Raw genomic sequence first — 12,649 nt, forward strand, 5'->3', positions numbered from 1 at the left:
AGCAGGGCCGGCAGCTGCGGTGCTGCCCATGGGAGTCGGTGCTGAAAGCAGGGAAGGACCCTGGGGGCTAGAGGCTGCTCGAGGCAGCTGGGCCCGGGGGGCCCTCCAGCAGGACTCTGAGAGGGGCTTCTCTCCGGCAACCTCCATTTTCTTTGGCCGTGAAACAGCCGAGACCTTGTCCACCTCAGTGAGCCCCTCTGTGAGCCAACGGTACAGAGAATGGAGAGAATTACCTCCATTCTTAGAAAGTGATTTTCAAAACCAAGAGAGTTTTCGGGAAGCCTTGTTGTGTCTTCTTGTGTCTGACTGTGGGGGAGGGTCAGAGCAAGGACCCTCTGACGTGGGTGGGAACGAACTGCTACTGCTCTGTGGGTGCACCCCAGTCCCACTCTCCAGGCCTGCCCATCCTCAAATCAGAACAGCTCATCGGGTTGCCGGGAAGAGGCCCCAGGCACTTCCCGCTCCAGCAGAAACTGTAAGCATGAAACTGGATCCTGGCACTCTCTGCCCTTTCCCAGAAAATCAAGGCACAAAGCAAGCCCTTTGGAGCAACTCACCAGACTTCCAGTCCCTGCTCCCTCATTTACTATCTGTGGAGCATGGGAAGGTTAGTTCACCCACTGACGCTCAGATTTCCCATCTGTAAAGTGGGGATAGTATTATAACTATCTGACAGGGTAGCTGAGTTGATTAAGTAAAATAATACATACAACACTTGGTATAGTTTATTGTTATCACCCATGCAACTTCCTTTTTGGCTGGAACCACCAGATTCTCTCAGAGAAGTCACAGGCGTGACCACTTCCTGTGAAGAACTCAAATCCTACACTTCTCTGCTGGCTTTCTGCTCCTACCAAGCTGTTTACTCAAAAGGCTGCTGTAGCAGGAAATAATCGTTCATTGTCCCCACCTCCCTTCTGATATCACAGTCTTCAGAAAAAGAGAATCTCATCTGGAAATCAGAATAAAAATAACCAGGCCAGGCAGCACGGTGTAGCATGTGGTACCTTAGGCTGGGTGTGCAGAACACTGTGTGGGGAATGGTAGAATGCGTTTAATTGTGCGTAGCTTAGGGGGGAGCTGGTGTTAGGTTGCGGTTCAGGAACGTGTGAGGGAATTTATGAAACTTCGCTTTAGGATAGCAAACTGCAGTAGAGTGGGGGCCTGCACCAGCTTTGCCAACCACACCCCCAAGACTCCGGCATGACTCATCAGGGCCTTGGGAGGAGCGCTCTTCCTCCCTCCTTAGAGACCAGGAAATACCCTCCTCCCTAGTGCACTCAGAGCTGTGGTCTGAGATGCCAGGGCTGGAGTGTCGTAGAGAAAGCTTCAACTTGTTTTTAACTTTCCATTTTCAGGCTACCTCTGGAGAGGCTGCCCTTGGTCACTGCGAGCCATCGCATCGAGACTTCTCTCCCTGTTGACTGCCAGAAACAACCTTCCATCTGGAGGTAGAAGGTAGGATCAGGAGCAGCTCAGCCAAAGCTCCAAGGCTGAGACCCCTGGAGACCCCTTCTGGCTGCCCTGCCCCCACTCCCTCAACTGAGGTTTTGCTAAGAGCCTTCCTGGGTGGATTTTGGGGAGAGGGAAGCCCAGGTCACCAAAGGGTCCCTAAGTGGATGGCACCTCACAGGTCTGGGCCTGGGGTTGGGTGGGGGGTGTATGTGTGGACCCACTTCTCCACCTGTTCTGTTTTCAACCAATCTCTCCTGGACTGGAGCTCTGGGATGCTATATCCCCAGCCTGTCTTCCACGGGGGTCTCCAAGAGCAGCCCCTGGTTATAGCCGGGCATCAGAAAAAGGAAGAGTTATGGGGAGGTGCCCAGTCAGGACGTCAGTCTTGGAATGAAAGGAGAGGGACAGGAGTATAGCCATGGATTCCTTGGTACCCACAGATGGCCTCCTCCAGCTTGCATCCATCCATCCCTCGGCACAGGGGTAAAAGGGACAAGAAAGCAGCCTTTGTTTTGCTGAGTGTTTGCCTGGCAGCCCTTTGCTACTTAGGTGGGGAGCCAGGACACATTCTTCAGCAGCTGACGCTCCACCTGGCCTCCCTGCAGCTGGGACTGTTGCTCGAGAGAGTCTGCCGTCTGGCCGAGGAGCTATGCCACATCCACTCCCGGTGAGTCCCTGCGGTGCCTGCGGTGATTGGGCACTCACTCAGCATGTCTCACTCCCCTGACCCCCAGCCCTGCCCCTCCTAGGATGTCTCTAGCTGAGTTGGAGTCTGGGGTTTGGCTCTCACCTGCAGGTACCAGGGCAGCTACTGGAAGGCTGTGCGGGCCTGCCTGGGCTGCCCCATCCGCTGTGGGGCCGTGCTGCTGCTGTCCTGCTATTTCAATGCCTCCCTGCCGAACCCAGCTGGCCTGTCCTTCACTTGGATGCTTGCGCTCCTGGGCCTCTCAGTGGCAGTGAGCAGAATCCTGGACCTCCAGGTGTGACACAGAGGGACGTGGGGGGCATGACCAAGTGGAGGCTGTGGCAGGAAGTGTGACTTGCTCTGAGCTCAGTACAGGGAGTGGGACTAGTTTAGAGGTTGGTTCTTGGAGTGACACCTATAATGTCCTGGAACGGCGGGGTCAGCAATGGCAGAGAAGAGAGAAAATCAGCAGTAGGTGGGGAAATTCTCTTGGAGGAGGAGAACTCCAGTTGTCTTCCATGGAGGCCCCCTGACCCCACCCTGCTGTCCACAGTGCCTGGCCCCAGCTGAGATCTCTGCAGTCTGTGAACAAAGGAAACTCAACGTGGCCCATGGGCTGGCGTGGTCATTTTATATCGGGTACCTGCGGCTGATTCTGCCAGGTGGGCCACCCTCTATGTCCTCATTTCTAGATCTACGAGACACACACGTTAAGACACATAGTTTCCAGAAGTTGGTATATTTTGCAAAGTATTTTCATGTCTAACAAATCACTTGATTCCCAAAGCAATCCTATAAGCATGAACAATGTTGTTACTGTGTCTGTGACTATCAGGTGAATATCAAGTGACTTGTTCAAGGTCACCCATGAATTCTTTCAATACCTATTACTGCACGCTGTGTGCCCTTCACATGCATTTTCTCTTTTCATTCACCCCTATGACGAAGGGGATAATTATTATTCTTGCTTAAGAGATAAGAAAACTTTGGTTCCGAGAGAAAAAGTGACTTGTCCGAAGTCGCACAGCTTAGTGAGAGGAGACAGGATCTGAGAGGAGACGCTGAGGGCAGAGCGTGGACCCCTGACCACTGTGCTGTGAGTCTCCGTGTGGCGTCTCACTCTTCTGACTTGCCAGCCAGGCCTGGGTTCTCCCTCATCTTGTTGCTGCCTTCCCTGAACACCTGGGCTTTTGCTAGGAAATGGCTCCTGCTGGAGGTCTGACTCTGTGCACCTGGGGGTGCGGGCAAATGTCACTTTGCAGGGCTCTGCCTGCCTCTCAGAGCCCTGGAAGCTGTGGTGGGAAGGAGTGGGGCTGACAGAAATCTGGACAAAGGACAAAGAAGGGGAGAAAGCAGTGGTAGGAGTAGGTGGAGGGGAGGGTTCTTGGATGCGCTGCCCCTCCTGGCCTCTGAGGCAGTATGAGGGGACCGGACTCTCGTTTCTCTTGAACACACACATGGAGGAGACCAAGTGGGAGACAGGGTTTGTGAGAATGTCTTCTTGGGCCTCTAGAGCTTCCGGCCCGGATCCGCAGTTACAATCAGCGCCACAACAACATGCTACAGGGCAGAGCAAGCCACCGGCTGTACATTCTCTTCCCATTGGACTGTGGGGTGCCTGACAACCTGAGTATGGTTGACCCCAACATTCGCTTCCTGCATGAGCTGCCCCAGCAGAAAGCTGACAGAGCCGGCATCAAGAGCCGGGTTTACAGCAACAGCATCTATGAGCTTCTGGAGAACGGGAGACAGGTGAGTGTGCAGGAAGGTGGGTCCTGCTGAAATGGCTGAGACCCAGACCCCCAGAACTCTGGGCTCTAGCCAACCACTGATAAAAATGTACGGCCCTTCTCTGAGCCTCAGCTTACCCAGTGAGTCCCAGGGCTGATCAAGATTCAGCACTGAATGAGGATGAGTAGCATTTACTGAGCACTTACGCCCCATGCTAGCCTAGACGCTGCATCCATCCACGCCACGAATCCTCACCATCATTCTGTCGGGTAGGGACTATTGTGACCTCCACTCTACCACTGATGAAAGCAATGCTCAGAGAACCAGGGAGGAAGTGGACAATTTAACCGGAGTATACCATGTTTTTGACCATAACGCTGCCCTAGATGAAAGCTGTGAGAACATCCGATGGATTTCACTTGGAGGGGTGGGGACACCCAGAGCAGGGTTGAACCCTAGGGCCTGGACCCCGGACTAGATTTCAAGCTAGAGCAGTTGACAGTCCAGCTCAGGGGGCCTTGCCCTGGGATCTTAGGAAGAGGATCTGTGAGGGATAAATGTGGCTCAGTCCGGGCCCTGAGTTTTGGAGCGGGGTGTCAGAAGCGAAGTCCAACTGGACAGCATCATCCCAGCAGGGCGGCGCCTCCCAAGACTCCATCTCTACAGACTGAGGGGGCGGGGTCCCTGCGGGGGCACTGGGGTCCAGAGTCTGCCTGCCCTGGTTTAGTCTGGTCCTCCCCTCACCTCCTCCAGGTGGGCGCCTGTGTTCTGGAGTATGCCACCCCCTTGCAGACCCTGTTTGCCATGTCCCAGCATACCCAAGCTGGCTTTAGCCGGGAGGATCGGCTTGAGCAGGCCAAACTCTTCTGCCGGACGCTTGAAGACATCCTGGCAGATGCCCCCGAGTGTCAGAAAAACTGTCGACTCATTGTCTACCAGGGTAAGGGACTGACGGTAGTCTGGAGGGCAGGAGGAGTCAGGGGTCAGAAGGAGATAATGACGGCATCATGCCCTGGGACTTCCCAGGTGGTCAGGCAGTCAAGCCCTGCCCCTTCCTGCCCTAGAGAGGTCCACCTCCCCAGGTTGAGATGCTTGGTTGCTCTAAGGTCTTTGACTATGGGTCTTGGATGGAACATGAAAAGGTAGGCTCTAGGGGCTCCGCAGCTCATCTAGGGAAGCAGAGGAAGCAAAAGAGCCCAGGCCAGGAACTAAGAGACTGAGAATTGTTGCAACTTCAGATCTGACACTCCTTTGCTGTATGACCTTGGGCAGGTCTCTGCCCTTCGCTAAGCATTATCTTTAAAAGCGAGAGGGTAGAATTCTACTCTAAAACCACTTCTATCTCTAGGAATTCATGAAACACTAACCTCCATGAGTTGGATGGGGAGGGAGAGGAGGAAGGAGGAGAGAAGGGAGGGTTGAAGGATCTGCCCAGCAAGTCCTCCGGGTAAGTTGGAGTGGGAATGTGTGAGGTTCTCACTCCACTCCCCACCTGCATTCCAGAATCCACGGAGGAAAGCAACTTCTCCCTGTCACAGGAGATTCTCAGGCACCTGAGGCAGGAGGAAAAGGAGGAGGTTGCTGTGGATAGTGCAAGAACCTCGGTGATGCCTGACTCTTCCACGCTGCACCAAGAGCCCGAGCTCCTCATCAGTAGCATGGATCAGCCTCTCCCACTCCGCACAGATGTCTACTGAGGCCCAGGGTCAGCTTGTCTGAGCCCCCAGAAATTCCCAAGACTCTCTGGATTGGGGCCTTTCTTTAGGAGTGAGATGCTCAGCAAAGCCATTTCCTCCCACAGGGGCTCTCAGAGAAGGTACAGGGACCTGACATCTCAAGATGAGTCCTAGGACCTTGGGCAAGATGAGCCTCAGTGCCTTCATCTATGAAATGGGATCACAATCGCTGCCCTGCCTACCTCACAGGGTTGTTGTGAGGACTGTGACTATATGGAAGTTTCTCGTAAACTCTGATTTCCTGGTACACTTAAGGACTGTGCCGGCTGTCTTCCATTGGACCCTCCGGATCCACTCTCTCCACGCTTGTCTGCCTCCTCCTCCCTGGGATGGAGTCTCCCTTGTCCCCTGGTGTCTGGCTATGCTTGGTCAATGGGGAACCCCAGTGGGAGAACAGAGGAACGGAGGAGAATGAGGTTGAAGTATTTATTCCCCCGGCACCCTGCCTGTGGTGTCAAGGTCACTGTGAATTGTCTGCACGTCTTGACCAAACCTGCCCAGGGACCTGCCTGGGTCTCTCTAGGTCCCATGAACTGCTTCCTCCCCCTGGCCCTTCAGACCTAGCAGAGGTGTGGCTCCCACTGAGGGGCGTCCTGTCGTGCTCACTGTCACCTTGGTTCCCTTATTCCTGCCTTTTCTAGACAGCCCCCCCTTTTAAACACTCCTCACATTACACATTTGAGTGTGCCACCTTTCTCCGGCTGAACTCTGACCGATGCAAGCTACCGGCATTTATTATCTGCAGTGTCCAGACTGGCCTGCACAGACAGGCTTCTTCACATCCCTCCTCATCCTAGTACAGGCCGTGGGGGGGTGGGCAGGCAGGCTGAGGGCAGAGACTTGGGCATCGCCCTCCCTTCCACCTGCCCTTTCAGTGCCCTTGTCTCCAGTGAGAGACGTGGGGCGGGCAGGGAGGGACCGGGGGCTGCTGGAGGGAGCGTACCGGTGCCATAAGGGGCACACGGCTGTGCGTGGGTAAGGGGTTGCTCAGAGAAGCAGGGGGCACTGAGGAGCCCGCAAAGGGATGGGGGGAAGAGGGTTTGTGTGAGCAGGTGGGATGTACTCTGGGGGACAACACAGCCAGCCACCTGCCATGCCTTATGGTATAGGATGCCATTGCTGTTAGAACTGAGCCACGGCAGTGACACTGCGGTGGCAAAATTGCCCCCATCTGGGAGGGGAGGCGGTCCATTTCCACCAGTTCCACTCGTTCTAGCCAGCACTTGTTCCTTCCTTCCCTCCCACCTTTGTTTTTGACACAAATGTTCAATTTGCACATCTGAGTACAGCATGACATAAAGGCTCCACACACAGACACACACTGGCCAGAAGGAACCAACTGCCCCTAGACAGAGCCAAAAGGGTGAAGGGGAAGCAGTCCCTTCCTCTCCCCAGCTGTCCCAGCCATTCTGCCTCCAAGACCTGAGGACCCTCCAACATCACACCAGTCACTCCTATAGCTAGAAACCAGACCAGGATCAAGGGCCTCTCCAACGTACTTTCCCTGCCCATCTGGCCCCCAACATGGTGCTCAGGCTGTGGAGTCTGATGGCCTCAGGTTTGAATCCTTCTCTACCACTTAGTACACGTATCCGCCTGGGTGTCTTAATATCCCCAACCGTAAAATGGGGGTAACGGTGGCTCCTCTTCCCAAAGCTATTATGAGGAGTGAACGGTACAACATCTGGCCCATGGAGCAGGCCCATGGAGGAAGCCAGTGCCCAACACGTAGCTGGCCTTCAGGAAGGGCAGCTATTAACCTTAGAGCTGCCTCTCGTCAGCTCAGAGGTGGCAAGCCAGTCCTCTGCACACATTATAATCCCCATCTCTGTTCCTCTTTGCCTTCTGTTATTTCCCGGCCTCCCTGACTGTGCTGGGAGGGCACAGTCCCTCACCGAGGGCAATCCCCAGGTTGACTTGTTGCCCTCAGTTATTCCCCAGGGTAAAGCACGCAGAGGTCGCTCCACAATGTCTGTCTGCATGTTCTTAACTGCACGTAAATGAAGCTCAGAGGTGTCAGGGAAAGAGGTACCTTTCCAGGAAGCCACTGGGAGGCTCAGCTCTGCCTTCCTGGCCTCCAGCCCCTTCCGAACCTCCATGTCCTTCCTTCTGTAGGTCTTCTCCCCACTCCTTTCTTCCCCCCAGACAAGCTCCATGAAGTTTTGTGGGGAACCATTTCACGTGCCATGGAAATGTAGCTCAGCCCTCACGTGGCGAACCAGTGGGGTGCATGTGGCACACAGGACCACGTCCACAGAAAGGTTTTCCTGTGGGGAATCAGGCCTGCATTGTACCCAGACTGCTATAAGACTTGCTTTTGCTAAAACTCCCTCACCCTGAACTGAGGCAGCAAGGGCTTACTGCAACTTCCTAAAATCCAAGCTAAACCTCCCAAGTATGAAGTGTGACCGGATCAACAATTTTCCCCTTGGTCTGCAACATCCTCCTCTTTGAAGTAATTAGCAACATTCTTTCCTTTGTTATCTGTAAAAGGTAATCCGCTACAGTGAACCTGTGCATATAAATGAGGACTGCCCTCCATGTAATGCACCCAGAGAAGCAATAAAAGCCTGTCCAGGCAGGGACAGGGCTCTCTGGCCCTCTCACCGTCTCTCTGAGAGGTGTCCCTTTTTCTCTACAGGACTTCTGTTGTCCATGTGTATTTGTTCTCGAGTAGCCACAACATACACGGATCCTGCCAGCCAGGATCTGCCACAAAGTTCCCCCCCCTTTTTTTCTATTTCCCCACCAGGATTTGGGAAATGTCCCCGGGGAAATACTAGGCTGGTTCCAACAGTCCCATGCACCCAGAGAGTGGAAGGTAATGAGAGCTCCCAAATTTCCCCCATTGCATCATGGGAAGGCAAGGCAGAGTCTTGCCCCAAGAGAGTGGGGGCCCTTCAAAACCAATTTGGGGAGCTATAATTGGTGCCTGGGGGGCTGCAAGGGCCTTAAAAATTGTTAGCAAGTCCTGGGCCCTGGCAGCCAAAAGGATATCCCCTGATCAGTGAAAGGCAACAGATTTTTCTTCCTTTCCTGAGTCCCAGAGAAGGCGGAGCCCTGGGTTCTTTGCCTTGGCACGCCTTGACTGGCCCTCACAGGTACCCGGGGACTGGGGCAGCAGGCCGTGACAGGACCTGTGACATCCCTGCACAAAGGTAGGCTGGGTAGTGGAATCTTCCAAGATGGACTTACCTTGACACCCAAAGGAGAGAGATTAGGGGTGGGAGGAGGGGTGGGAACCCAGAGAAGGAGGCTCAGGGGCTGGTGGTCCCTGAAGAACAGAGAGAAGCTTTGTAAGGGCAGCCTCGGGCACTGGGACTGGTCATAGCAGCATGTGTCTGGGCTGGGCTCTCAAGCTTCTTTTATTTCTCCTGTGCACAACAGGCTTTCTCTGCACTCTGCAGAGAGGGCAGCTCCATCTTAGTCTGTGTGCGCACTTCCGAAGCTCTGACGCCCAGGTCCCAGTTTGCCTTTACCCTAGTTCTCTGTCCAGTTTCTTGTTCTGAATCAGGTCACACCAACTTTCCAAAGTCTTCCTCCTACAGATATGTGACTTCATCAATGCTGAGCCTAGGTCCGCCTGGCACAAGGCAGGAGTTGGAGACAGGAGGGCCCTCCTGGGTGTCTTCATGTCTGTCCTCAGGGCCCAGCACTCGCCAGTGGGTGAGATAGATGCCATCCTCTGGCTTTGGGGTTGGTGGCTCTGTGGGGAGATTGGCATGGCCCTGGTGTAGACTTGGCCCAAAGCGGACTGCCACCACGATACAGACTGCCAGCAGGACAAACATAGCAGTGATGACGGTGAGCAGAGGCAGTCCGTCCTCTGCAGGTGCTGCCCAGGCCCCGCTCTGCACCTCTGGGAGCTGCCTCCGGGGCTCCTGCCCTGCGGAGCCGTTCACAAATGGAGGAGGCCAGGAAGGGGGGTCAGCCTAGGAGGGGAGTGGCAGAGAGAGATGGTAACATGGGCAAGTACACACAGAACAAGACCAAAGTAGGGAGAGACAGACCCCCAAAGGGAGCTGAAAGGGAGAGACAGAGCCTCAGGGGCAGAGTGAGAACAGAAGCAGAGAAAGAGTAAAGACATGGAGAGAAAGAGACAGAAGAGAGAAACAGAGAAACATGGAGGTAAATACAAACACAGCAGCAGAAGAGTAAAAGAAAAAAGACAGACAGAGGGGAAATGGGGAGAAAGAAAGACACAAAAAGAAACAGGGAAAGAAGAGATAAACAGAAAGCAATGAAAACAGATACACAGAGACCGAGGAAAGAGAAAGAGGGAGATGAAGTTGCTTGGAAAGGGACAAAGAGAGGGGCTTCGTTACAAAGTTTGGTCCGGCAGGTCCCCTCCCATGGCCCTCCCTTCCCAGGTCTCCATCAAAATGCCTAAATAGACCCTGTGTCCTGGGTCAGGAGTCTCAGCACACTATGGGCTGCTATCCTACGTCCTGGGCAGTGGGCAGTGAACAATGCTTCTTAAAGTCCTGGGAAAAGGGAGTCACTGTGTCCAGCATCTTAGGTTCCCGCTATGCACATAGAAGGGGGGGGGGTAGGGAAGAAGTGACCTGGGGGAAGGGAAAGAGGAAGAGAAAACAGGAACCGCAGGAACTTGTCAAGGGAGAGCTCTCATAACACTCTCTCAGGGCTCAGGGTCAGATTCTAGACTTAGAGGGGAGGGGATACCCAGTGTGGGTTCCTGGCTCTGCCCAAGACAGATTGAGGAGATGCCATGCCAGCCTCTATCTACCTCTTTCAGGGCCCCAGAGTTGTTTTGCCTAAAGCCGGAAATCCTGACCCCTGCCTCTGCCTATCTCCACCCTGCTAAGTGTGGGGTTGTGGGGTTGCCGTGAAGATAGCAAACCTCCAAACAATAAACCCCAGAGCCGGCAAGGTCATCACAGTCTCAAAACCTTTCTCCTACCTAGCCTCACGGTCCCCAGTTGGACCATCACAAGTAGGTGCGTGAGGTGGAGCCCCTCCCTTAACTTTGAGCCCTCAGCCTGGCCCTTCTGACGGGTAGGCATTTGGGATCTAGAAAAGGCTGTCCAGAACAACCCACTCCCTTTAGGCTCAGTCACACTGTCCACCCCATCCCATCCCCCAACACGTATCCCTTTGAATGTGGAAAGCCCAATATCCCACCCCCACCCTGCTTGAAAGTCTGAGGTTCTCTGGGTCTCAGGCCGCAGCTCCCAGGCTGGGGTGGGTAAGCGGCCCCCCCGGACGTGCAGGGGGAAAAGGAAGCACAGGCCGGTGAAAGGCAAGGGGCCCCCTTCAGGGAGTCGGGCCAGCCTTGCAGGAAGGGGTGAGGGGAGAGTCTACCTGGAGCATGGTTCCCCAGAGCAAGATTCCCGCAAGACCGGTGGCCAGCTGGGCAGAGGAGAGCCTGCCCCCCCAGCTCGGCCCCTGCCCGGAGCTGCCACGTCCCAGAGGTCTCGCGAAGCACACACCCTCTGCACACACACCCTCAGTGCTCTCCCGCGCTTTCACTTCCTTAAACGTAGGGACAATACTGACATCAGCCTTTAGCTCTGACAATACCTTGATCTTACTCCTCGGCACCTCCTTTCATGGCCCCTCACCAGCTTCAGGAGCCTGGATCTGCCTGCCCATCCCTCCTCCACCCGAGCCCAGACGTTTGGCCATTCACTGTTCCTACCCCGCCCCACCACCCGCCAGGACATACTGATTCCCCACCCAACTGATTTCCTGAAGTGCTACCCTTTGAGTTCTTTTACAGCAATATCTCAAATACACCAGAAAATCATAGACTATAATATAGTAAATCTGTCTGGCCCAACCACCAGCTCTGCCCCTCTCACTAGTTTGTCACATTTATTTCAAAACTTTTGGGGGACAGGAGGGTGGGTGGAGATGGAAGAGGATTTAAGGGAGATAAATGGATATAAGAGAAAGTATACAATAAAAATTTTAATATTTTATTTATATATTTTTAGAGACCTGGGAAGGAGAAAGAGAGGGAACGAAACATCAGTTGATTGCCTCTCACACGCCCCCAACTGGGGGTCTAGCCTGCAAGGCAGGCGTGTGCCCCGACCGGTTCCAAACTGCCGAGCTTTGGCCTGCAGGTGAGCACTTGATCTCCGGAGCTACACCAGCAAGGGTGAGAAAAGAAATTTTTCTAAGAACCGAAATGTTACAAATAAAATTGAACCCCACTCCCTGATCCCTCCCTTCCTTCTCACCCCAGGGATAACCACTTGTTGAATTTGATGTTTATCATTCCCATGCGAGGCATTCTTTTTTCTTCTTTGGTTTTTATGAATATAAATTTTGTACGTCTCTGCACTTGTCTGAATGCAGCGATTTCATTTGCAAATGTGTGTGATTTAATGTGTCTAAGTCACAAAAGGTGCTCACGAGGCTCTCCTCTCTCTGGAGACACTTTACAAGGGGTAATATTTCGTCCCAGTTAACCCCATGGGACCAGCCATCCCTCATCCCGTCCCTTGTGCATGCATCACCTCCCCTCATTCCAGCGTGGAGACCAAGAGATTGCCAGCAACTCCCCTCCCCCAGTGGCTTGACTCTGATTCCCGGGCTCTCAGCCAAGCTGCTCACACCCTGACATTCAGGAGCCCCACTCAGACCTTCAAACTCACTTAAGCCTAGGTCACTGGGCTGCTGACTTCACCTACAAAGCGAGTGACAGCAGCAGCTGGCTGGCCTTGAAACCAACTAGGAGGCTCACCGCCCCCGCCCCCCACTCCCAGTGCAATCAGGAGCTGCAGTCATTCTCCGCCTCTCACCTCAGAACCCTCAGACATCATCAGCCAGAGGGAGTCTGGATCCTGCCACAGTCCAGAGCTCCAGCCACTGCCCCCTGCCCCTGCCTCCTCAGCGTACGTGTCCCATTGCTCCCACAGGCCCCACCACGGGGGCTCTTGCCTTCGGGTCCAAAACCCAATTTCTGATCCTTCTGATGACTGACTTTTCCTTCCCTTCCCTCATCAATCCTGGATTATCTCCTAAAAGGCTTCAGAAAGAGTAAGGGGTGGCACTTCAGGGACCAGATTATTCT

At 54.1% G+C, this 12,649-nt stretch overlaps 2 protein-coding genes across 3 annotated transcripts; one reads left to right on the top strand and one right to left on the bottom strand.

Moving 5' to 3' along the window:
* Positions 1–906: 906 nt before the first annotated feature.
* STING1 (stimulator of interferon response cGAMP interactor 1) lies at positions 907–5,861 on the top strand. Of its 2 annotated transcripts, none has more exons than XM_037147519.2 (8): positions 907–1,003; positions 1,359–1,458; positions 1,896–2,122; positions 2,252–2,435; positions 2,694–2,802; positions 3,654–3,892; positions 4,625–4,811; positions 5,375–5,861. In XM_037147519.2, the coding sequence occupies exons 3-8, from the start codon at positions 1,896–1,898 to the stop codon at positions 5,566–5,568; spliced, it is 1,140 nt and encodes a 379-aa protein (XP_037003414.2). In that variant the 5' UTR covers positions 907–1,003; positions 1,359–1,458; the 3' UTR covers positions 5,569–5,861. The 2 variants fall into 2 exon arrangements, with proteins under 2 accessions (XP_037003414.2, XP_037003413.2); XM_037147518.2 differs by lacking the exon at positions 907–1,003 and adding an exon at positions 1,043–1,060.
* A 98-nt stretch (positions 5,862–5,959) lies between these two features.
* Positions 5,960–11,070, bottom strand: SMIM33 (small integral membrane protein 33). Its single transcript, XM_037147523.2, has 2 exons — positions 10,930–11,070; positions 5,960–9,539 (listed from the first exon to the last, which is right to left on the bottom strand). The coding sequence occupies exons 1-2, from the start codon at positions 10,936–10,938 to the stop codon at positions 9,150–9,152; spliced, it is 399 nt and encodes a 132-aa protein (XP_037003418.2). The 5' UTR covers positions 10,939–11,070; the 3' UTR covers positions 5,960–9,149.
* Positions 11,071–12,649: the final 1,579 nt, after the last annotated feature.

Source organism: Artibeus jamaicensis, unplaced genomic scaffold (assembly GCF_021234435.1).
Source record: "Artibeus jamaicensis isolate MK-2021 breed Jamaican fruit bat unplaced genomic scaffold, CSHL_Jam_final contig_456, whole genome shotgun sequence".
Taxonomy (NCBI): Eukaryota; Metazoa; Chordata; class Mammalia; order Chiroptera; family Phyllostomidae; genus Artibeus; species Artibeus jamaicensis.